The sequence below is a fragment of the Symphalangus syndactylus genome, chromosome 3 (genome assembly GCF_028878055.3).
Source record: "Symphalangus syndactylus isolate Jambi chromosome 3, NHGRI_mSymSyn1-v2.1_pri, whole genome shotgun sequence".
NCBI classification, from domain to species: Eukaryota; Metazoa; Chordata; class Mammalia; order Primates; family Hylobatidae; genus Symphalangus; species Symphalangus syndactylus.
The window spans coordinates 50,679,429-50,705,011 of NC_072425.2; the positions used below are offsets into that span (position 1 = coordinate 50,679,429).

General features: G+C 40.2%; 1 protein-coding gene across 16 annotated transcripts in view; it reads right to left on the minus strand.

Moving 5' to 3' along the window:
• Positions 1 to 25,583, minus strand: part of PTPDC1 (protein tyrosine phosphatase domain containing 1) — a 61,558-nt gene that overhangs the window by 16,381 nt on the left and 19,594 nt on the right. For 2 of the 16 annotated variants that reach the window (XM_055271869.2, XM_055271870.2), the window contains exons 3-8: positions 11,780 to 11,951; positions 9,577 to 9,657; positions 9,228 to 9,346; positions 8,117 to 8,254; positions 4,982 to 6,231; positions 1,494 to 1,679 (exon numbers count right to left, since the gene is read on the minus strand). In XM_055271869.2, the coding sequence (XP_055127844.1) occupies positions 1,494 to 1,679; positions 4,982 to 6,231; positions 8,117 to 8,254; positions 9,228 to 9,346; positions 9,577 to 9,657; positions 11,780 to 11,951 (1,946 nt within the window). The other 14 variants (XM_063636209.1, XM_063636210.1, XM_055271874.2 and 11 more) reach the window with 12 other exon arrangements.

Here is a 25,583-nt window from a genome sequence, read left to right on the forward strand (position 1 = left end):
GCCCAGTCACCTACCAAACATTAATCTCCCTTATCACCATCTCCTGTTTTATCTCTGTGATTTAATTGCTGAGAAAATATCCTAAGAAAAGGACTTCAGATACAGGAAAAATCATTTCTTAAAAGATATGTATTGCATAACTGTGGTATGTGAGTGTGTGTGTGTGTGCAGGCACACACGTCTGTGTATTGTGTATTGTATCTGTGTGCATGTATCTGCATGTCTGCGTGTGCATCCGTCCATATGTGTCCGTGTGTGTATGTGTAGTAACAGCAGATTTTTAGTGAAATTTAGAAACCGAGGAGATATTTACATGGAGCATAGTAGGTAACTCAAGGCTGGTTATTCGATAACATTGTTTCTTAAAACAAAAACAGGCCTGGCATGGTGGCTCATGCCTGTAATCCCAGCACTTTGGGAGGCCGAGGTGGGTGGATCACATGAGGTTGGGAGTTTGAGACCAGCCTGACCAACATGGAGAAATCCTGTCTCTACTAAAATTACAAAATTAGCCGGGCATGGTGGTGCATGCCTGTAATCCCAGCTACTCAGGAGGCTGAGGCAGGAGAATCGCTTGAACCCGGGGGGCAGAGGTTGCGGTGAGCTGAGATCACGCCATTGCACTCCAGCCTGGGCAACAAGAGCGAAACTCTGTCTCAAACAAACAAACAAAAACAAAAACAAAAACAAACCCTGTTCTAAACTGAAAATTTAGTATCTCTGTATGGATAAAAATGATAAATTGTATAAAAGGATTCATACAATTTCTCCCGTTTCCTAGATCCATTGTCTTCTAATATCTTTTCCTAAAGGTAACCACTATTACCAGTTTCTTATTTCTCCTTCTATATATTTTATACATATATACATATTTTCTCTATTTTAAACATATATCTTTTATACATAAAATATAGAAAACATCTATATTTTACAAATAGAAATTATATATACATGTATATATGTGTGACACCTACCCCTTTTTAAAAATACGAATGAGTGCATATCTCAACCTAATTCATAATTTTTCCCATATGCATGCTCACGGCAAATAAGTAGAAACAAACAACCAACAGTGAAAAAGTGGTTAATTATGGCACAGTCTCGTGTTACAGTATCATATCCATTAAGAGTCAATATTTATGAAAAGCTTACTTTATTCACGGGAAAATAGCTATGTTATAACTTTAAGCAAAAATGAAACATAAACTTAACAAGTTAATATACATATTGATAAGTTTAAAATATTTGAAAATGTTTGCAGTGCCTCTCCCAGGACTATGGATAGTTCCCCTTTTTATTTTTGTATTTTCTAAGCGTTTACACTGGGTATCAGTTTCTTCTCAGTTTCTTCTCTTCTCTTGGAAAAACTATTAAATTAGACCTAGATTTGGGATTCTGTGTGAATTCTCTTTTTTTATACTGGATTTTTTTTTTCTGCGTGAAAAACTAAGGGCCTCAGTTACAGTCATTAACTGGTCCTATACCCACTTTACCTTCTCTAATAAAAACAGTGCTTCTGTGGCATCTGCTTGCCTGTCAACCAACATGTCCACATCCTCTTTGGTGATTACAGGCTCCTTCAGTTGCTCCACCCAAGACCACATCAAGCTGCATAGGATGAAAGGGTCCCTCTCGCCACATATTCTTTCCCAAGCTCCATCTCGGGAATTAAGCTCTTTCTAAAAAGGAAGAGAAAGAGACAGACAGACAGAGACAGAGACAGGGAGAGGAGAGAGAGGTGCACCATTTGACACTGCATGATTCTTGCGCTGCCCATGAGAGTGAAAGACTCAGGCTCCAGAGTGCAGAACTGGGACCCCTCCCAGCCTCTCCACTTCCAGGCTGGATGCTGGACTAAGACACTGAACTCTGTAAGCCCCAGTTTCTCTCTATGAAACTCATCCCCTGCCTCACAAGCTGTTGGGCTGATTGACTGAGATAAAGTCGGTTAAAGCTTATAGCACAGGGAAAGGGCTTAGTTAATCCAAGTTCTCTACTTTATTCAGAAACCACAGAAACCATTCAGAAGAGTCTTCCTTTTCAGCCTTCTGGTGAACAAAACAGAACTATTTTTTTGCAATAAAGTAGATGGTAGATGAGAAAGTAGAAATAAGGGAACATTTATACATTAACCTGGGGTCTAAGGAAAAGGAAAAGCTTTGAGCTTCGCAGTCTGCAAAAATAAAATAAAGGTGCTTGAAAGTTGGTAAATGGGGCATATGTACTTCTTTGAAATATCTTTTTAGCATCCTATGTAGGATTTAACAATAAGCCCCGAGTCCTGAAATTTGACATAGGGAAGATAACTGGAAAGTTTTTCTAATACTCCAAATGCCTAGAGAAAATTTAAGCATGAGATTTTAAAACTTTACCTCACAGAGAGCAAGGGAAAAGTGAGATAAGGATTTTCATGAATTTCTGACAGGGTTCAGATTTATGTTTTAGTGAGTCAAATACATTTTTACAATAGAAGTGTAATAATTGCTACCAGCCACTCATTCATTCACCTATCCAATATTTACTACATGCACACAGTGGGACAGAAACTGTAATACATGTCTTATCTCTAACTCTCAAATGGCACCCAGCAGGGAGCTTCCTCACCAATACATATAATGGGGCTCAAGAAAGATGAAATAACTCACCTAGGAGCCAAAAGCTAGAAAATGGCAAAGGGGGTGTTCATACCCAGTTCTGCCTTACTCCAGAGTCTGTGCTGTTTCTGTTACACCACAAGGGCCCACCGGTACTGGGCTTCTCTTTATTATCTTATGAATACGCCAATACTTTGTTATTCACAGTCCTTCGTATCCCATAGATCATGTATAAAACAAAGTAGCTCTTGATTCAATCTTATGAAGGAGACAAGCTGGGCAGAACTGACAGTAATAAAAAACGCTCTTAGCAAAATGACTATCTTATCATGATGTTTCCTGAGGCTCTCCAGGGAGGTTAGCCAAGAATCCTGGGATAATGGAAAGTGTTAAACACATGTGCTGTACCCTGACTCTGCCACATGCATGCCATGTGACCCTGAGCAAATCACTTACCCTCTAACCTTTGTGACCTTTAGCATCCTCATCTGTCATACTGAATTCATAAGATTAACAAAGACTGTAGAAATAGTATCATCTGCCTCACAGATATGTTCTATGATAACTGTGAAAAATCACGTGAAATAATATATGTGAAATGGTCTAGTACAGGCATGAGTGGCATTATACTATTCAAATAATGTTCATTTTATTCTTTTCCAGAATTCAACTGATTTTTTGATAACTAAAAGTCCTAAAATAAAATCTAGAAAGGAAAAAAACGCAAAACTATCCTGATTAAAGGTCTGTGTTCACCTCCAGAAAATGCTTTCATATACGCTACATACGGTCTGGCCCAAACCAAGTCCTGAATGCTTCATCACCACAGCAGAGCTTGCATGGGCACTGGGGCTGACCCAGGAGTGGGGGTGCGAGATTTTCATCTAAAATAGAAGACTCTCTTTCTTGCTAACTCTTAGCACACAGTAATGCCCAGGAAACATTTGCTGACTGAATGAAAGACTTTTTCAGTTTGGAGCAGAAAATAAAGAAAATAATTCATTTTGGAAGAAAGCAATACATTTAACTATTGGATAGGCGAAACACAATTCTGAAGAACAAAATTTTTATCAAAAGTTCTCTCCTCCCGTCATATAGTTGTAAGTTAATGTGAAGCTCCAAACTTAATTTTCATGCCTCTGCATCTGAAGAGATACTGGCACTCAGAAATTTTATATGCCTGGTTTAATCAATGGCAGACTATGAAAGCGAGCTATTAAAATAATTCACAGTAGGTTATGGGCTCAAAAGTCAAGATTTCAGTGATTCACGACTGTCCAAGTCAGCCTCCTTTTGGGGCAGTTTAGCTGTTTCTCATAGCTAGGTTTATAAGGCCTATCTTTTCTCGAGAACAGGTGCTCATTCAGGGCAAAAAAAGTGTGGCTGACTTACGACTGTATCCTAGTAAAAGTACAACACAAAAAAAGAGTTAAACATTTACATTCTTTCTTTCTTTTTTTTTTTTCGAGATAGAGTCTCGCTCTGTCGCCCAGGCTGGAGTGCAGTGGCGCAATCTCGGCTCACTGCAAGCTCCGCCTCCCGGGTTCACGCCATTCTCCTGCCTCAGCCTCTCCGAGTAGCTGGGACTACAGGCGCCCGCCACCACACCCGGCTAATTTTTTTTTTTTTTGTATTTTTAGTAGAGACAGGGTTTCACCGTGGTCTCGATCTCCTGACCTCGTGATCTGCCCGCCTCGGCCTCCCAAAGTGCTGGGATTACAAGCGTGAGCCACCGCGCCTGGCCTAAACATTTACATTCTAATCGAAGTAAAAGCTAAGAAATGGACCCCAAAGACCTCATCTCAGCTTTTAAAGTGAATGGCACGTAGTAATCTGTGGTTCCACCCACTTGCTCTCATGATTTCCCACAGTTGCCCTATTAGGGCAGGATTGGCAAGTCTGAAGGAGAGGATGCCAAAGAGACAGCCTCACTCTTCTGACCTTGCTCAGCACCAGTGTTGATGAGCTTTGGAAAATAAATATTTTATTTATGTCTGCACATCTGTAGTTCTCAAAGTACGGTTCCCTCTGCAAGGCCTCATGTTAAAGATGCTTCAAGTCAGTTTCGAATGCTGTCTGCTGTGGGCCAGTTGCCCCCATAGGCCCAGGAAGAAAGAAGGAAGCTACTAATATCAATGCCTAGTGTGGGTCAAGCATGACACCAAGTGCTTTCTTGTGTATGCAAATTTAAATGAAACCATACAAACACCTATGTTTTTTCTATAACATCAGGTTCACATCAGAGACGAGAAACCTGAAGTTAGAAAGTATTATGCAAACGTATCTTCACATTTCTATAATAAATAAGTTTGGGAAAATGTATCACACTTTTGCCCTGACATAAATATTTCCCACATATCTATAATTAAATAAAGTACTAATAATACCTGCCACATTTCTACCTTCCGTTTTAGTTCCTCCTTTTCTACAGATTCATTTAAATTTGCTAGGGCTTTGGCCGCCAGTATTCTTCTTGCCTCAGCACTCAATTCAGACTGTAATGTAGAGTGTGAAGCTGCTTCAGACAGATCTTTTCTGTCCTGGGTTTTATGTTCAACCAAGAACTGTGCTTTGGGACTGGAGCCACAGTCCAGAGGGCTTCGGGGTGTCCTGCTGTTCTGCCTGACAGAGCCAGGGCTCCCAACACCATGAGTTTTACAGTGACAGTGAGACACTTGCTGGTGAGCAGGGTTTGGATACTTATGGACATTTGCAAAGCTGGGTGAAACTGGCTCCCCAGGGCTGTGTGAGCCTGAAACATCTGCAGAGAAAACTCCACTCTGCTGTGCTTCCTTTAGAATGGTCCTTCCATGGAAAATTGGTGACCCATTATCTTTGAGTCCTTCCAGGCCTCCAAACTTTGACTGACTCCAGAAAGAAAGTGTGCTGCGAACCAAGGCTTCCTTGTGTAAGTCTGGTTCTGAAGACTGTGGGATGTAACAATGGCTTATGAGCTTCTGCTGCCTGGGGTTGTGGCCAACCAAGACCTGGGCAGGCACTGTCTGTGGAGTCTCCCCTTGCTCCAGGAGGTTCTCGGCCCTCTTTAAATCTGAGTCACTGTAGCTGAGCCGCCTTTTCAGATGAGTCAGGGGTTGAAGGCACTCAACATTCCGCCTTTTCCAAAGAGGGTCAAACTCTTGCTCTTTGGAGAAAATCATGCCTCGATTGTTAAAATCTGCTGCCACAGCAGTGGGGTTAGGCGAGTTCGACACATCACTGTCATGCCTCAGTAACTCTTTATCCAGCTGCATCTCAGACATGGTCTTTTCTATTTCAGCAGAGAGACCAGGTCCTTCGGACATGTCCTTCATCATAACTGGCCTGTTCTCCGCTAAGTCCAGCAGCAATTTGCAAACTAGGTGGATAATTTTTGGCACGTGTTTCAGAAGTCGTGCCTCATAACCATGAAGCAGATGACGCTGGCGAATTAGATACTGAGCTAAGGTGACAGCATGTGCTTTGGGATCACAGCAAGAGAATATATTGCGGAGAGGAATTAGAAACTGAGTAAATTCCCTTACACAGAGGAGCTGTCCTCTGGCTTGTATGGAATTGGGTCGCTTTGCCCGCACAGATGTAATTGCTTGGTCAGCAGTCATTCTCGTTGCAAAAACTAAGTAACAGGCTATTAAAACACCTAAACAGTGAAGAAGAGAAGACTGGTATGAGAAAAGCTTACATTTTTTTTAATTTTATTTATCACTCTTTGATGATTTACAATTTGAATATGTGTTAAGAAACCATATAAATAGAGACACATTTTAAGGACAATTATGATGATAACTTTGTGACTTTTTATAGAGCTGTTATTATTGCATGTTCCTTACTGCACAGAACTTTATTAAATGTCTACGTGGCACCGCCTCCCCATGACTGAGTCATCTCAGTAGCCCAGAGCTGTGCCAGCACAGGCACAATGTAGGTGAGTAAGTGTGCAGGAGGGAAGGGAAACTGATCATCTGGCCCATCTATCTTCCTTGTTCTACTTAACTCCAACAGAAGAAAGCAAATCCTGTTTCTATTTTCCACTCTGAACAGTTCTTGAGAATTTCCATCCAATCAATCCATACACTTTGTGTTTGGAACCTCCCACCCTGCCATCTTTGCCATCAACTGCTGGCACATCCCAGCTTGGCACTCTCCCTACCACGGCAGTTTCTTCTTTGGGAATTATTCATATTCACAGCCTACTTTTCTTCTTGGCAATTCTTTTTCCAGATTTGTGCCTATACTAATATGTGTTTTCCTTCAGACCATGATATAATTCTATTTTTCCATAAGCAATTATGGAAAATTAAGCAATCTTAAGGAAGCCAGCCTTAATGGTATAAACATTAGGTATTCTTACTAATATCTAATTAAAAGGAATAACTAGTAAGGTTATTACTAGTTAAAAGGTAATAATTACTAGTGAAAAGATAATAATTAATAAATTAATTCAAATATAACAGTCAATTAATATTAAAGTAAAAGGCAAATCAAATACACCTGTGTAATCCCCAAGTTTGTGAACACGTTGTTACATACGAAAATCAGAACCTCTGAAAACTGCACGCTCTCCAGTTCACAGTCGGGAACAACATATCTTTCTCACTAGGACACAGAAGATCTTAGTATAAATGTAAAACGTCTGCAGAGCTATCACGTCAATGTCTAGAAACAGTGAGATTTTGGCTTGATCCTAAGAGCTACCAATCTCAAGCAGAGCTGAGTCCCCTCCCCTGAGCATGCTTCCAGGTATGTGGCAGATCCCCTGGCAGGAGCACAGGTACACTGCGGACAGAGTTGAGCTGCATGTGGTTGGATCAGATGACAATGAAAATTTCAGCCCTACGGCCTTTTATTTTTGCCCTAATATCAGCACTGTAATGAAATTCAGCTGAATGTTTTAAGTAAAATCACTGACTTTTTAATAGAATTCTGGGCACAGATAGACTCTTCTTCACAAACAAAATCCTTATACCTCCAAAAATGGAAAGCACATGAACTCTGGAGTCAGACAACCATGGATTTAAAGTGTGGCCCTGGCACTTACTAAATGTAGCAAATTACTTCTCTCAAATTGCAGTTTCTCCAACTCACATTGTTGCTAAAGACTTTAAAATGATATACATATGGTCATTGTAACTACCTGTTTATGGTATTTCAAATATCTTAAAAATTTTTTGATTCAATTTTTAATGTTAATAATTATACATATCTATGGGGTATATAGTGATGTTTTAATACATATAATGTATAGCGATCAGATCAGTGTATTTAGTATATGCATAATCTCCAACATTTATCATGCATTTGTGTTGGGAACATTCAATATCCTCCTTCTAGCTATTTGAAACTATATATCATTTTAACTATAGACATCCTACAGTGGTACAGAACACTAGAACTTATTCCCTTCTTCCACCTGACTCCGAAGCTTTGATAGGATTCTGAGAAACATTTATCCTCAAATTAGGAAATCTTATTCCTTTTATGTTTAAATATGCCTACAAGACAATAAACCACCTCTTAGGACCTACCTGTTCGACCAAGCCCTGCATGACAATGGATAGCTACTTTTCCTTCCTGTAAGGCAAATGTCATCACCTTCACCATATCTAGGATAGTAGTAAGAGACACTACACCATAATCCTTCCACCCGAAATTGTAGAAGTAAACTAGGAAAAAAGAAAAGGAAAAGAAAATCAACATACAGGAAATTAATGAAAGTACACACACTAATGAAAAGTACACAGATCTACACTGAGGCATGTAGATCTCAGTGCATACACTGAATAAAATAAGAGGGATTTTACATTCCTAGTAACTTTACTGTTAACATTTACTCACAGAGCACATTTTATATTACTTAAGACATTTCCTGCAGAAACTCAGCCAGAAAGAATTATGGCAAAGTATAATTACAAATTAATAAAGTCAGTGATTCATGCTATAGTTACTCAGCTATGGAGGGAAAGCATACACTCTTGTTTAAGCAGGGAAATGTGTCTAAATGACTGATAAATAGCTTAAGACAGTATAATATGGATTTTCTATCCAGTGTAAATAAGCTTCTTAAAAACAAGTTCCAAGATTGTTTATCCTTTCCAGCCTGGTTTGAAGGACACATGTTGAGTGTATTTCATCCCAAAGCTCCTGTGACTGAGGCGGCTTTGAAATTGTTAGAAGTAGAATTCCTGGGCATCATTTTGGGAGCAGGGCTGGACAGCAGTAAACCTGGAGCATGTCCAGGTTCCAAACCTGACTACCATTTCTAAGCCGTCTGATCTTAGGCAAGTAGGTAATTCTCTAAGCCCCGTGTGGCTTCATATGTAAAACAGAAATAACAATTTTGTTACACAACTGCTTTAAGGGTTAAATGAGATAATAGTGGCTGGCATACTGTAAGCATTAACTAAATGTTAATCATTATTACTACAGGATCTCCTCCCAACATCCCTCTTACAGGAACAAAGAAATCCTGTACTTTGAACAGCAATACCAAAGAGAATGGTAGCTCATTTTTTCTAATCCTTACTACGATGCAGGAGGTATTTATTTCCATCATCTTTTTAATCTAAGAACCCAGCAGAGAAAAGCCTCTGAGTGCTGCCCTTGATAATTCATGAGAGGAGGGTGGAAGGAACTTACTGCCAGCCTGCATGAAAGCCTCAGGAAGGTATGTGAAGCCACTTTCTTGTTCCAGAGGGTTCCCACAGCTAGCATGCTCACCAGGGCGCTGGAGGTTGATTATTGTTTTTATGCCATGGCTTAAAGGAAAAAGGGCAGTCAGTCATATTGGGAGCTAGCATTTAAAAAAAATTAACCATTTTTGGTATTAATCAACATTATTAATTACTCTCAAAATCTTAATTTCTCATTTGAAATACACTCTTCACTGCCTATTGTTAAAATGAAAGCACTTTTTCACTTGAAAACAAAGGCAATGAAAGAAAAAACATGAGTTTGCTCACTCGTGTGTGAACAATACAGCATTTACCTGAGGAACTGATCAATGATGTGGTACTTCTCCAGGAGCTCAGAGGATGGGCGGGCCATGGCCAGTATATTATCAGTGACCCTGCAAATAGGTGGAGGGACTGGTGAGATGTGCCAAAACCTAGGAAGTTCCAGCCCAAAGAGATGTTCCAGCCCTGAGAGATGATTTTTTTCTATGATTTCAACAACTCTGTTAGAATATTCTTTTTTGTGTATAAATTTTATTTGAACAGGTAATACAGTTTCATGGTTCAATAAAATCAAAACAATACAAAAACGTATGCACTAAAATGTTTGCTCTCAACCGTTTTCATCCACTCCATTCGGTTTGTTCCCCATATGTAATCATTTGTTTTAATTTCATGTTTATCATCTTAGTGTTTATTTTTGCAAATATAAGCAAATATGAATATTTATTCTTATTTATCTCCTTTTCTTGTACAAAAGGTAGTGTAGTAAAGGCACTGTTAGATACTTTGCTTTTTTTCTCTTTAGGTTAATTTTTAAAATTTCGATAGTTTTTGGGGTACAGATTATTTCAGGTTACATAGATGAGTTCTTTAATGGTGAATTTTGAGATTTTGGTGCACCTGTATAAGAATATTCTTATACAAATCTGGCTTCAATTTTGGATGATTAGAGCTCTAAGAAACTCTAGTTTCTTAAATCCCTGGAAAAAATTCCAAGACGTAAATTATTTGTGGATTCCAGCAAAGTATTTTCAAGGACTCTCAAGAGATTCTAGTGGACATGATGGAGAAAACTCAGCTGGTGGTGAAGGTAACAGTCTGGATTGTTACTCAATGGGTAGTGACTTATATGAGGAGGGCCAACTGGGAGATATTTTGTTATTCAACTATCTGAATCTTAGTTACAAGGTGTTAAATGGGGATAATAATGCCTGTCTCACAGGGTTGGTGTGAGAATTCAATATGATGTGGATGTAAAGTCTTTGGCACAAATCCTGACATGCAGTTATGAATAAATACTGAGTTACTGTAATGCAGTTACAAATAAATACTGAGTTACTGTAATTTGATGACAAATATGGGCTCCAGAGTCAGTTGGGCTTGGTTTCAAATGCTGGCTTTTCTACTTTCTAGTTTGGTAGCAAATTACTTGGAACTCAATTCCTTCATCGATAAAATGGCATTAACAGCTCACAAGAGTTTTATGAAGATAAAAGATAATAGTATGAAAGCATCTAGCACACTGACTGGCCTACAGCCAAATGGGTATTTACTGAATGAATGAGTGGGCAGACGCCCAATAAATGACTATTACTCTTGTCAGGTCTCTGGGCTTTGGCTTCACTCTGTTCTGTTCAAATTTCTCATCAGTGGCCTCATACTATTAGTATGATAGTGATGGACAAGAATATGACCTGTGGTGAACAATAATGGCAGTGGACCCCAGACTATATCACTACAGATATACTGAGCAAATCCAATATGAAAAAGTAACGGTTGTAAGCTGGATAAGCCAGTTGACAAATATCTAATTTAAAAATGGGTTCTTGATGTATGAAATAATTCACTACTAGAATTAAACAGTGAATTCCTCTAAGTATGCTTCCAATGTGATTTAGCAGAATTTTTCAGATGTTACTACATCAAAAAGGTGTATTTGACTAGTTTACTGTTTAATAAAAAGCAGTATGATTAAAGAACAATATTAATTGCACTTATACACCATAAAAAAAGCAAGTATCTTATGTTTTCTACTGAGCTGACAATGTGTACACTTTTATTAGGGTAGACTGAAGGGTATTTGTATGAAAATGTGACCTTTCATATAAAATATAGGAATAACATAAAAGCTAAAGCTTACTTGCATGAAACTGAAAAATTACACATGTACCTCATAATTTTCTCAAATTTATAGCTGAACAGTTTTATTATTTCTAAACATTTCTGAAATTTAAGAGCTAATTATCCATTTCTTCAATACACTTTATATATATCATTTCACTTAATTAAAAAAACCCTATGGTTTTGGTTTTATTATTTTCACCTTACAGATAAAGAAACTGAGGGTCAATAGGCCAAGATCACACAGCTAGGGCAAAGCCAGATCTGACTGGCAAAGTGAGGTCCTGACTTCAAAGTCCCACACTGCTCCTCCCACACTTCAGGGCTCCTGGCTCACACAGAGCGTCTTTCCTGTATCCAACAGAGCTATGAAAGACCAACAGGATCACTCACCAGGATGAGTAAACCCCCTTGATGGCTTGCTCCTGCTCACTCCAGTGGGCTGGGTTCTCATACTTGCAAGCTCTACCACCACATGCCATGGAACACCACATGTGTCCAGGAATGACATGCCGTAAATACTCTCCTACTTTTGTGTACTTTGGTGTTGGATGTTCTAAATTTCCTAGAACATATAAGGAAAGGAAAATTCAAAATTCCACTCTCCAAATGAAATTGTAACATGGGAAACAGCTTCCATTTTATCTCAGGATGGTAGATGACAAGCCAGTGCAAAATCGCCTTCATCTTGTCAAGAAAACAAAACTGTTTCCCTGTCAAAGTGACATATATCTCTTAATGTAAAAAAGCTTTCACATATAATAATCTCCACACATACTGGCAATTAGGAGGAAGAAACTGTAGAAGCAGATGTTTTACAAGAGAATGAGTTTTGTTCAAACCTATATTTTTAATAAACACAAAACATTTGATCATTTTATATCCTCATATATTCACTAAAATAGCATAACAGACAGCAAAAAGTATAATATAGAATAAACCGCCAATATTTAAAAAGGTATAAACACAACACAGCTGATTCCCATTCCTCAAACTTATATACAAAGGTATGGCAATCTATAAGAAGAAAGAGACCTTTACTTTTTCTTTCGGGGAAAGTTGGGTTTCCCTCTGCATGGCTGACTGAGGAAACAGCCACCATCACCTGGAGAGAGGACGAGGACAGCAGCTTCGTGGCAGAGCCGGAGCCCAAGCCAGAGCCCCGCCGGGCCTGCTGCAGCCGCAGTACTGGGTCTGAGGTGGAGTGCCGGCGGCCCTGGAGAAAGGAGCTGAGGAAGTGCACGGCTGAGGGCCGCCTGGTTGCATCCTGCACCTGCATGGCACTGGGAGGCAAGAGCCAGAGGCAGGAAGAGTCAGCCCCACTTACTCAGTGAGAAACTTTCACTGAGAGCACGGAGCATTGCATCGTTCTGTATGATCTAAGAGCCATTCAGATTGGCTGACTGGTTTCCATGGTGACAAACAAAGAAACTACTGATTCCCACTTAGATCTGAACAGGCAAAATCCAATATGAACAGATTGCATTTTGGACAAATTGTTCAAATATAGGGAAGAATAATATAAATTTTAAATATATTGATTACTAAATTTTGTTTCTCAAATGCACTTAAAATATCTAACCACTCAAAGAGTTACTCCCCAAAATATTGTAGTGAATTTAGAAAACTGTCTTCCTGAAGCAAAAACTGCCTTTTACATACGTGTTAAAAAGCTTAAATTCTGTTATTCCTTTCACAACCTGTCTCTGGATTTTTTGAAAAAAATTACCTTTCTACTCCTCATTTGAATAGTGTAGAAAAAAGTTAATTGTAATAAAGTGGGATATACTGGACACCTTACAACATTATTAAAATATCATCCAATTTTTCATAACCAAAACCACTTCTATTTTTTCTTTGTACAACTATTAAAGAAATACTTGGATAGAACAAATAAAGACATTTTTAGAGGTGATATATTATCAGAAGACATTTAACTTCATGTGTTCATTTTCAGAATATAAAAACCCAATTCTTAGTTATGCCTCTGCTGGACAGTTATAGTAGCCATGCCTCTCAAAAACTCAAAACACCATTCTCTGCCTTTTGTTGCAGTGAGGGAAAAAAGAAGCTTCAATAATGTCTTGGCAGAGGCATATAAAGAAAGATCACTAAGTATCACATTTTTAAAGGAACTAGATGAGGGGGAGGTTGCAACTTGAAGATAAAGGATATAAAGAAAATAGAAAGTGCAACAACCACTAATGTACTCATTGTCCGCCTCCTCCCTTGTTAATGTCAGGCTGCGCCCTCGCTTGCTCGCTCGCTCTCTGCACAAGTGGTATTTCAGATGTGTGTGCACAGAAACAAACTACTGTACTGCTACAGATAAGGCTATTTTCTGTTTTTTTTTTTAACGTTTACTAATGCTATACCAAGCTCCTTTTAAAATGCTGCCCCCATCTCCCCAATAATGTGCACTTTTGTCAAATAAGACAGGGACACAGAATCCCAATTTGGTGTCCAAATTTCTACTCTATGTGTAGTATCATGCCTTTGTTATTTAGAATACAGCCATGGAAGAAATCACAGCTTTCCTGTTGGAGGAATTATATGAGGATTACTCTAGGCAAGGCCCTCAGGACCCTAAGGGCAACACAGAAACAGCAGTTGCACAGAGGTCTGCATGACAGGAACATGAACTTATTGGCAGGAGGCCTTAAATGCTCAAACTAAGGAGCTGTATATTTGCTATGTGTGTAAGAGGGAGTCTAAGAAGATTTCTGGGCAAGTCTGTGCTTCTGAGTATGTGGCACTCCAGAATGTAAACTTAGCTCTTGAGAGACAAGAGTGGTGAGCTCTGCAGAGACAAGTCCATGGCCTGGAGAACCAGCATCTGAGGACATCTACAGAGAAAAGTCAAAAGTAACTGCTTTCAACTACACTAAGAATGACAACTAATTTCATTAGATAAGGGGTAGGGGTAGGACTTATTTGGACCAGGCTAAGGAAGGGATGATTTATAGATCACCTCAAGAATAATCTCTGTGGTGAAATCTTGAGACCTGGGTTGACCTCAAATAAACACAAAACAACTGAGCTGACCCCAGTTACTATAGTCAGTGACCCTGTGTCAACGTCTAAGGAAGTCAAGCCTAACGCAAACAGGATTCTGCAAGGTGAAAGCAGCCCTTTCTGCATGCTTGCTCAGTGTTCCCAACAATGAGGTGCTGTGAATATACCTTGCATTGATGCGGCAGATGAAAAGAAATGTACCCACCTCTGGACATGAGAACCAAATTTAGAATAATATTTAAGGAACCAAATGAGATACTGATCATGACAAATATGAAATCAGTCACAATAAACACAACAAAGAAATCCACTAAAATGTACCAGTGAGTACTGAGTCTTTTCTTCCTTAATTTCTACAAGTGGGCAGGTAAAACACTGAAAAGTGAGATCTAGAACACCAAGAACTAGCAATTTCCTTCTATACTCAAGATTTCAGAAAGGGCTCATTACTTCGTAAAGTCATAGAACAATAGGCTGAGAATGCAGTGGGTGCCTGGTGGGCGTGGGAGGCCCACCTATCCGCATTCTTAAGTCCACAGAGGAGTCACTTCCAGGAATTTGCTGTACAGCTGAATTTCCAGCCTCGTGTTCTCTACTTTTTGTGACAACAGGCTCACTTTTCATAAGGGAACTGACTATTCCACTGTTAGACAGCTCAAATGTTTTCTTTCTTTCCTTCTTTAGAGATGGGGATCTCACTTTGTTGCTTAGGCTGCACTCAAACTTTTGGGCTCAAGGGCTCCTCCTGCCTCAGCCTCTTGAGTAGCCGGGACTACAGATGCCTGCCAACATGCTGGTCTCCAAATATTCTCTAGTATTGAGTTAAAATCCATTCTATAAACATTGGTTCTGGTTCTTCCCACTGAAAATAAAGAATAAAGCATCTCTTTGTCTTGAAAGATTTTCAAATATCAGAAGACAGAACTTTTCCAAGACTTTCCCTATTTCTGTTTTTCAAACATTCCTAGGTATATGTAATTGTTTCCAGATCTTTCACTATAATTTCCCTTCTTCTGAGGGCCCTTCTTCTCTCCCCTTCATAGCTAAACCTCCAAACCAAGGTGATTACACCTGCCATCTCCACATGTCACAGGTCTCATCCTTAGCCTACTCAGCTCTGGCCTCTGCCTCCACTCTCAAATCAAACTACTCTTGCTAAGGCCTCCAATGATCTATTTTGAGGTGGACTCTTTAGAGTTTCTATTTGACTGTGCAGCAGCATGCAACACAATTGAACACTTTAGTTTTAATTTTTAATTTTTTTTTAAAGACAGCACCTTGCTCTGTCACACAGGCTAGAGAGCAGTGACGTGATCATAGCTCACTGCAGCCTTGAATTCCTGGGCTCAAACAATCCTCCTGCCTCAGCCTGTCTGGTAGCCAATATGACAGGTGCCTGCCACCAGGCCTGGCCCATATATTTTTGAGAATATTTTATATTTTTACTTTGAATCAATGTCAAACTTACAGAAAAGTTACAAAAGAGTACAAATAATATTTTTCCTTGGCTGGACATGGTGGCTCATGCCTGTAATCCCAGCACTTTGGGAGGCTGAGGAGGGCAGATCACCTGAGGTCAGTAGTTAGAGACCCACCTGGCCAACATGGTGAAACTCAGTCTCTACTAAAAATACAAAAATCAACTGGGTGTAGTGGTGCACGCCTATAGTCCCAGCTACTTGGGAGGCTGAGGCAGGAGAATTGCTTGCCCCTGGAAGGCAGAAGTTGCAGTGAGCTAAGATTGCACTCTAGTCTGGGTGACAGAGCGGGACTGTCTCAAAAAAAAAAAAAAAAAGAATATTTTTCCTTGAATTTTTTAGAGTAACTTGCAGAAATGCTGCCTCATTACGCCAAATAATTTAGTGTATATTTCCCACAAAGATATTCTTGAAAATTACCCCAAATCAGAAAATTATGGTTGAGATACTACTACTTGCCCTCTATTCCTCATACCTCATTCAAGCTTCACTGATTACTCCAAAAATGTTCCTTACAGTAAAAGGACATGTTGTATTTAGTTGTCCTGTTTCTTTCACCTATTTCACACTAGAACAAGTTCCTCAGTCTTTCCTCGACTTTGATGACCTTGACACTTTTGAAGAGTATAGGCCAGTTATTTTGTAGCAATCTCTCTCAATTTGGGCATGCTGTTTCCTCATGATTAGACTCAGAAGCCCTTGCATTTATTAGTAAAGAACGGTATCTAGAAACCAATGTCTGCGTGTTAGGTATGCTCATTGCCATTAGAGTGTTACTGCTGCCAGGCCCTCTCAGTGGACAGAGCTAAAGAATATGGATATTATGCACAGGCACATACATTACCATACTTTACATCTATATTTATTCCCGTATGTAGGCATATATACATATGGAAAACCCAGAGTTTACCCTGATACTACCAATTCCAAGCCAACACCACAGAGTTGCTCTAATTTCCACCCTTTCCACAACTATACCTATAATTATAACTCTGTGAGAAGCCTGGGCACCGTAATCTTTAATATATTTACCTAATTGACCAAGCCCCCTACATGTAACCAGTCTCCCATCACTGCCTCTGCTCCCTCCTCCATGTGGATGCCTCTCTCATCCCATGTGGACTTTAACACCTATGCCAAGCTGCTGCTGCCACCCACCTGGGTAGATGCTCTCCTCGCCCTGCCTATGTTCCAATATTCCATGCACGGTCACCCTGCCACATGGAGCCCTCCCAACCTGACCCAAGCTCTGATGCCTGGGAATGTTCTAACACCCCGGGCCAGGTCACTCTCCCACACGAGTGTTATCTGGCTCAGGCTTCACCACTCCTGGGCTGCTCTCCCATATGGATTTCCTCCTCACCCTTGCTGGCTTCTCCCAAGTGCCCCTGCTCCACCTCAACTGTAGGTCAAAGATTCCACACTTAGGCAAGCCAAGAAGACCAGAAGCTATCATTCCTGCTCACCTTGCAAAGCAGGGGGATCACTCAGAGAAGTGGGCTGTTGCCCCTGCCTCAAGCTCCAGAGACATGGCTAGTAGACTTCAGCCAGAAGGAGAAGCAGGCCTTAAAAACAGAGAATTCTGAAGCTCTCCCCCTACAAAACTATTTTTATCTGAAACACAGCATGGGGAAGTTCAAGCCTAGGATGCTTTCAAAAACAATGGAGGCTTTGGTTAAGCAGTTATTAATAAGAGTAGCCTCATAGCTTCATGAGACCAATAAGCTGAACTGTAGTCACACTAGTTTGCCAGAGAGAACCAAGGAAAGAGACAACTAAGCCCTCTCATGGAGTATGATCAAACCTCAAGACTGACCTCAAAAATGGCCACCACCCAAACTTAATTAGATCAGATTGTAGGGCAACAGATGACCCAGGGCTTTGTCAAAAACAACAGAGTGATCAGCAGGTAATTAGTGGAACCCAACAGCTGGTGTGCTAACAACTGAGGGAGACAGCCTAACAGAGAGATTCGTGGAAGAGGGAAAGAGTGCCCTGCTTAAAAAAAAAAAACACTGTCTTCCCAGGGTGACTGCGTTTGCTTGGCCAAGGCCATGCCCTCTTAGGAGTCACATCAGAGGCTTCAAACTATGAAGAAAAAAAGACTAGTCCATCACTAAGATGGTCTAGTCAAGTCTCTGATCAAATAGGCAAATAACAAAAACAAGCCCGGGGAGGGAAGAGTATCTAGAGGTGATAAAAAATATTACCTAAAATGTCCAGTTTTCAACAAAAAGTATGAGACATGGAAAGAAAGAAAAAAGTATGACCTATACACAGAAAAAAGTGTAGTCGATAGACACTGTCTGTTAGAGGGGCCAGGCATCTGATATACCAAAGCCTTCAAAGCAGCCATTACAAATACGTTCAAAGTCCTAAAGGAACCCATGTTTAAAGAAGTAAAAGAAGCTATGATGACAATGTTTCATCAGATACAGAATACCAATAAAGAGATGGGAATTATAAAAAGGAAATTCAGAAGTTAAAAAGTACAAAAACGATGAAAAATTCACTCGAGCAGCTCAACAGAAGATCTGAAGTGGCAGAAAAGAATTAAGAGAACCTGAAGATAGACTGATAGAGATTATGCACTCTGAAAAACACAGAGAATAAAAAATGAAAAAATGAACAGAGCCTCACAGAAATGTGGAATACCATTAAGTGAACCAACATATACCTTATTATAAGTGAACAGAAAGAGTTGAGAGAGGAGTAGAAAAAACTTTTAGAAATAATGGCTTAAAGCTTCCCAAATCTGATGAAAAACATTAATCCACACATCCAAGAAGTTCAAAAAACTCTAAGTAGGTTACATACAAATAGATCCACATTAAAACACATCACAGTAAAAATGCTCAAATAGAAAAATGACTCCTTGTGTACAAAGAAACCTCAAAAAGATTAAGTTTACTTCTCATCAGAAACCATGGAGACCAGAAAGTAGAGGAAGGACATATTCAAAGTGCTAAATATTAAGCTGTCAATCAAGAATCTTAATGCAGCAAGATTATCTGTCAAAAATGAAGGGGAAATAAAGGAATTCCCAGGTAAACAAAAAGCAGAGAATTTGTTGCTAGCAGACTCAGCATGTAAGAAATATAAAGGAGGTTCTTCAGATTAAAAGCAAGTCACCCAAGACTAATGTGAATCCACGTGAAAGAAACGACACTGGCAAATTACAAGAGACAGCATGTATTTATATGAAATGTCCCAAGGAAGCAAATTGACAGGGACAGAAAGTAGATTAGTGTTTGCCAGGGGGACTAGGGTGAAAGTGGAATGGGAACTCACTGTTGGGATATTGTGAAATATATATTTGGTCTTGGTCCCTGTTTCTTGGCATACAATTTTTGAAATCCTTGGAATCTCCAAGGTGATATCTTTTTGTATGTTAATAAATTGACTAGTGGCTGTCAGTCCCTCCGTAGCTTCAGGATGGAGGCTGGCCATTGGAAAGACCAAGGTAGGTTTACAGTGTTGGGACTTTCAGCACCAAATCCAGCTTCTGGGGAGGAGAGAGGGCTGGAGGTTAAGTTGATCAACAATGGCTAGTGGTTTAGTCAATCATGCCATGTGATGAAGCCTTAATAATAGCTTAGAAGGACAGGGTTCAAAGAGCTGAGAACATGGAGGCTGCTGGAGGGTGGCACACTTGGGGTCAGCATGGATGCTCTGTGCCTCTTCCACCATACTTCACCCTTATGCATCTCTTCATCTCCATACTTTGTAACGGCCTTTATAATAAATTGGTAAACGTTTCCTAGAGTACTGTGAGCCACTATAGCAAATTAATGAAATCCAAAGAGAGGGGTGTGGGAACCCCAATTTATAGCCAGTCAGTCAGAAGCACAGGTTAAACAAGCTGAGGCTTGTGACTGGCATCAGAAGTAGGAGGCAATCTTATAAGACTGAGCCCTCAACCTGTGGGATCTGATGCTATCTCTAGGTAGATAATGTCAGAATTAAATTGGAGGACACCCATCCGGAGTCTCCTGCAGAATTTATTGCTTGTTTGGTGTGTGGAAAAAATCCCGCACATCTGGTGTCAGAAACATGTTATGAGAGTGTAGCAGGATAAACTGAGCTTGCTTATTCCTCTGTATTCTCAAGTGCTAATTGGTAGAACATTTTTTTTTGGTCTGATGAAAACAGTCTGGATTTAAATAGTGTTGATGACTGCACAGCCTTAAGTATATACTAAAAACCAATGACTAGTTTAAAATGGTCAATTTTATGGTATGTGACTTATATCTCAATAATTTAAAAAGGGCAAATAATTTGAGTGGGCATTTCTCCAAAAAAGATGTAGAAAGTTTCAATAAATACATGAAAAGATGCTCAACATCACTAGTCATTAGGGAAATGCATATTAAAACCACAATGAAATACCACTTCATACCTACTAGGATGGCTACAATCAAATGCCCGATAATAACAAGTATCAATGGGGATGTAAAAGAAATGAGAGCCCTTATCTACTGCTGGTGGGTATATAAAATGAAGCAAACACTTTGGAAAATGGTCTGGCAGTTCCTCAAATGATTAAACAGAGTTACCATATGACCCAGTTCTTTCCTCCTAGGTAAATACCCAAGAAAAATGAAAACATATGTCCACACAAAAACTCAGGTTTTGTTATTATTCATAATAGCCAAAAAGTGAAAAGAGTCCAAATGCCCATCAGGGGAATGGATAAATGGAATGTGGTATATCTACACAATGGAAAATTTTTCAACTATATAAAGGAAGCAGCACTGACGCATGCTACAACATGGATGAACCTTGAAAACATTATGCTAAGTGAAAAAAGCCAATCACAAAGACCACATATTTACATGGTTCCATTTATATGAAATGTCCAGAAAAAATGAAATCTATAGAGACAGAAAGTAGTCTGGTGGCTCCTTGGGCCAGTGGGAAGGGAAAGAACAAATGGCAGCCGGTGCTTGCTAAAGAGTACAAAGTGGCCAGGCATAGTGGCTCACGCCTGTAATCCCAGCACTTTGGGAGGCTGAGGCAGGTGGATTACCTGAGACCGGGAGTTCGAGACCAGCCAGCTTGACCAACATGGTGAAATCCTGTCTCCACTAAAAATACAAAATTAGCTGGGTGCAGTAGCATGTGCCTGTAATCCCAGCTACTTGAGAGGCTGAGGCAGAAGAATTGCTTGAACCTGGGAGACAGAGGTTGCAGTTAGCCAAGATCGTGCCACTGCACTGCAGCCTGGGCAACAAGAGTGAAACTCCGTCTCAAAACACACACACACACACACACACACACACACACAAAACAAAACAAAAAAGCACAAGGTTTCTTTTTGGGGTGATAATAATCTTCCAAAACTGACTTTGGTGTTGGTTACATAGCTCTTTGAATGTTCTAAAAACACTGGATTGGTACTTTAAATGGGTGAATTATTGATAATTATACCTCAAAGAAGTTAAAGGAAATTCTCCCTTTCTCCCTCCTTCCTGCTCTCCTTTCCTTAATAAAGCAAAAAGCTACTAGGCAGACTTCTGGTTCTGTCCAAGTAGAGTTGCCCCATTCCTCATCCTTGTGTCTTAGAAACTCTGGACACAATAGAACAGATAAACATAGGAAGACTCTGAGAGGGGGAGACTGTCTAAGGACCTCAAGACTTGAGGAACAATATGGCTGTGAGCTACCTGGGATTCTTTATTGCCTCCAATATATCCCTAATAGGGTGCTGCAGAAACCTTCAGCCCAGAACAAGCTATAAGAAAAGCGTGTCCCCCTTTGCCAAAGGTCTGTGGAAAATGTGACCCAACAACTGAATATATTTTTGGCAATACCCAGTTAAAAATGCCGTTATCATCTTCCAATCCCCAGTTTCAGAGAGGATGGAGAGGGAGCTGATCATCTATCAAATACTCCTGCTCTGCAGAAGTGGAATCAATCCACTTCTCTCATCAGGTGGTGTCGGAGGGATAAACATGGATCTCATTTTCTACTGTGTCTAGAAGGACCATGTGGTGCTCTGATTCCCCCACTGGGTGGTTTTGGGGCTGATCAGGGAGCTAACTTTCCATACCCCAACTGGAAGAAGCAGGTGGCACTCTGATTCCCCTGCTGGGTGGCAGTGGTGGCCTGAGCAGAAAGATGATTTCCCCCCATCAGGTAGAAATGGGCAGTGCTGCAGTTCTGAACCCCTGCCAGAGTGGTGTCATTGGGGTCTGTGAGCTGTGCCTCACCCAGCAGCAACCAGTCTTAACAGGGTGGTTTGAAGTGGGATTAATCAATACCAGGCTCACCACCTGCCTCTATGTAAGTGGGACCCAGTGGAGACCTGAACCTTTGTTCTCATCCATCATCAAGGACACTGAACAAAGCTGTGCAAGTGGGGGCCTGTAAATACTCTATTTTCCCCATAACTTTCATCTTAGTGAGGCCCAGTGGGGAGACAAACCTCCACATTCAATTGGCGTCCACAAGACTGAACAGTGCAGTAGGAGGAAAGGCTAGTTGGCATTCATGTCCCTGCTGCCGCTGCCCCAAGCAACAGGGGAGCTTCAAGGGAAGCTGAGCCTCCACACTCATTTGCCATCAATGAAGCAGAATGAGGGGGTGTGAAGCAGGATAGTCAACATTCCCGTTTCCCAATCCCCTGGTGTCAATGGGGTCCAGTGGGGACCTGAACTCCCAACTCCATCTGGTATGAGGAGGAAAGAGATGGTGGGGGGTGGGAGGCTTGGCATTACACTTTCCACCTTCTCCTCCCCTGAGGACCACAGGGCCCAGCCAGGAATGAGCTTCAGTCACACCTCGCAGAAACAAGGCAGTATGAGTTGCCCTCTACTTCTTACTAGGTGGCAGTGGGGCCCAGATTTGTTTTTTCTCATGTTGCTGATCTTATCCCCCTGACTCAAAGGCAACATGACAGTGCAAGGCAATGCCCCACTTTCACCACAAAGATGTCAAACAGAACTGGTGAGAGAGCTGAAATTCCACTTCGTCATCTGGACTGAGGCAGTGTTTTTAAGCACCCGACTTTTGTTGGGGTGGTGTCAGTGAAGCTGAACAGGGAGCTGGGCATATACACTCACCTGGCTCCTGGGTAATGCTTCAAGAAGACTGCCTGACAAGCGAGAAAAAAAAGGACCCAAGATGTCCAGAATACAGTTGAAAATCACTTGTCATACCAACAATGAGGAAAATCACAACTTGAATCAGAAGAAACAATCAACAGACATCAAAATGGAGATAAATGATACGCTGAAAATTTCCATTAAGGACTTTAATTATAATGTGTCTTGGCACTGATTCCTAGAATAACTGGAATCATACAAAGAATGTTCTCTGCCCACAATGAAATCAAACTAGAAATCGATAACAGAAAGACAACAATAAAAACTCCAAAGACTTGGAAATTAAACGTCAAACTTATAAATAAATCATGAGTCAAATAGGAAGTCTCAAAGGAAATTACAAAAACACACAGAACTGAATCAAAATGAAAATATATCAAAATATATATATAAGATGCTAGTAAAGCAGAGATTTGTAAGAAATTTCTATCACTTAATGCTTATGTTAGAGGAGAGGAAAGGTCTCAAATCAGTAATCCAGATTTCAACCTAAGTAAACTGGAAAAATGAGAGCAAAACACACACAAAACAAGCATTGGACAGATAAAAATAAGAACATAAATCAGTAAGATTAAAAATGGAAAACAACAGTGAAAAATCAGTGATATAAGAAGCTGGCTCTGTGAAAAAAATTAATAAAATTGATAAACCTCTAGCAAGACTGACAAAAATTTTAAAAAGACACAAATCACCCATATCAGGAATGAAACACAGCTATCACTACAGATCTGGCAAGACTGACAAAAATAAAAAAAAGACACAAATCACCCATATCAGGAGTGAAACAGGAACTATCACTACAGATCTGGCATCTATTTAAAAGATAACAAGGAACTAATACAAACAAATTAGAAATTGTTGACATAAACTTGACAACTTAGAAGAAATGGATCAACTCCTTGAACACTGCCAACTACCAAGACTCAACCAAGATGAATGAGACAACCTGAACAGTTCTATAAAAATTAAAGAAATTGAATTAATAAACAAAAAGTTTCCCAAAAGAAATCTCCTGGCTTAAACGACCTCACTGGAGAATGCTACCAAACATTTAAAGAAGAATGGGCACCAATTTTCCACAATGCCTTCCAGAAAATAGAAGAGGAAGGCCGGGCGCAGTGGCTCACGCTTGTAATCCCAGCACTTTGGGAGGCCGAGGCGGGCAGATCACGAGGTCAGGAGATCGAGACCACGGTGAAACCCCGTCTCTACTAAAAATACAAAAAAATTAGCCGGGCGTGGTGGCGGGCGCCTGTAGTCCCAGCTACTCAGAGAGGCTGAGGCAGGAGAATGGCGTGAACCCGGGAGGCGGAGCTTGCAGTGAGCCGAGATTGCGCCACTGCACTCCAGCCTGGGCGACAGAGCGAGACTCCATCTCAAAAACAAAAAAAAGAAGAGGAAGGAACATTTCCCACCTCCTTTTATGGGGCTAACATTACCCTGATACCAAAAGCAGATAAAGAGGGTACAAAAAGAGAAAACTATAGTCCCACATCAATCCTGAACTTAGGAAAAAAATCCTCAACAAAATATGAGCAAATCAAATCCAGCAATGCATAAAAAGAATTATACATCACTACCAAATGAAATTTATTATAGGTACAGGCTGGTTTAACATTAAAAAATCAATCAATATAATCCACCACACCAACAGACTAAAGAAGAAAAATCATATGATCATATCAATTAACACAGAAAAAGCATTAGATAAAAAAATTCAACACTGACTCATGATAAAAACTCTCAGCAAGAATAGAGGGGAACTAATTCAACTTGTTATGGAAAACTTACTGCTAACATCATACTGAAAGTCGAAAGACTGAATGCCTTCCCCCTACGGTCAGGAAGAAGGCAGACTCTGCTGTTGTGACTCTTATTCTACTTAGTAGAAGCTTTAGGCTACTATGATAAGGGAAGAAAAAAAATAACAGCATATGAATTGGAAAAGAGGAAATAGAACTGTCCTTATTTGCAGACGTGATTGTTTAAGTAAGAAAATCCCAAGGAATCACCAAAAACTTCCCAGAATGGAAAGTGAGTTCAGCAAAGTAGTAAGGCATAAAATCAACACACAAAAATCAATTGCATTTCTATACACAAACAAAAAACATGTGGAAACTGCATTTAAAGACACAATACCTAGGCCAGGTGTGGTGGCTCATGCCTATAATCCCAGCACTTTGTGAGGCCAAGGCGGGCAGATCACCTGAAGTCAGGAGTTTGAGACCAGCCTGGGCAACATGGCGAAACCGTGTCTCTGCTAAAAATACAAAAATTAGCTGGGCATGGTGGCAGGCGCCTGTAATCCCAGCTACTCAGGAGGCTGAGGCAGGAGAATTGCTTGAACCTGGGAGGCAGAGGTTACAGTGAGCTGAGTTCATGCCACTGCACTCCCATCCTGGGCGACAGAGTGAAACTCCGTCTCAAAACAAACAAACAAAAAAACCACAATACCAGTTAAAATCACCCCAAAGAAAATGAAATACTTAAGTATAAACTTAAAACATGTATGAATCTATATGCTGAAAATTATAAAATTCTGATGAAGTAAGTCAAAGATATAAAAAAAGAAATATACGGTGATTATAAATTAGAAGA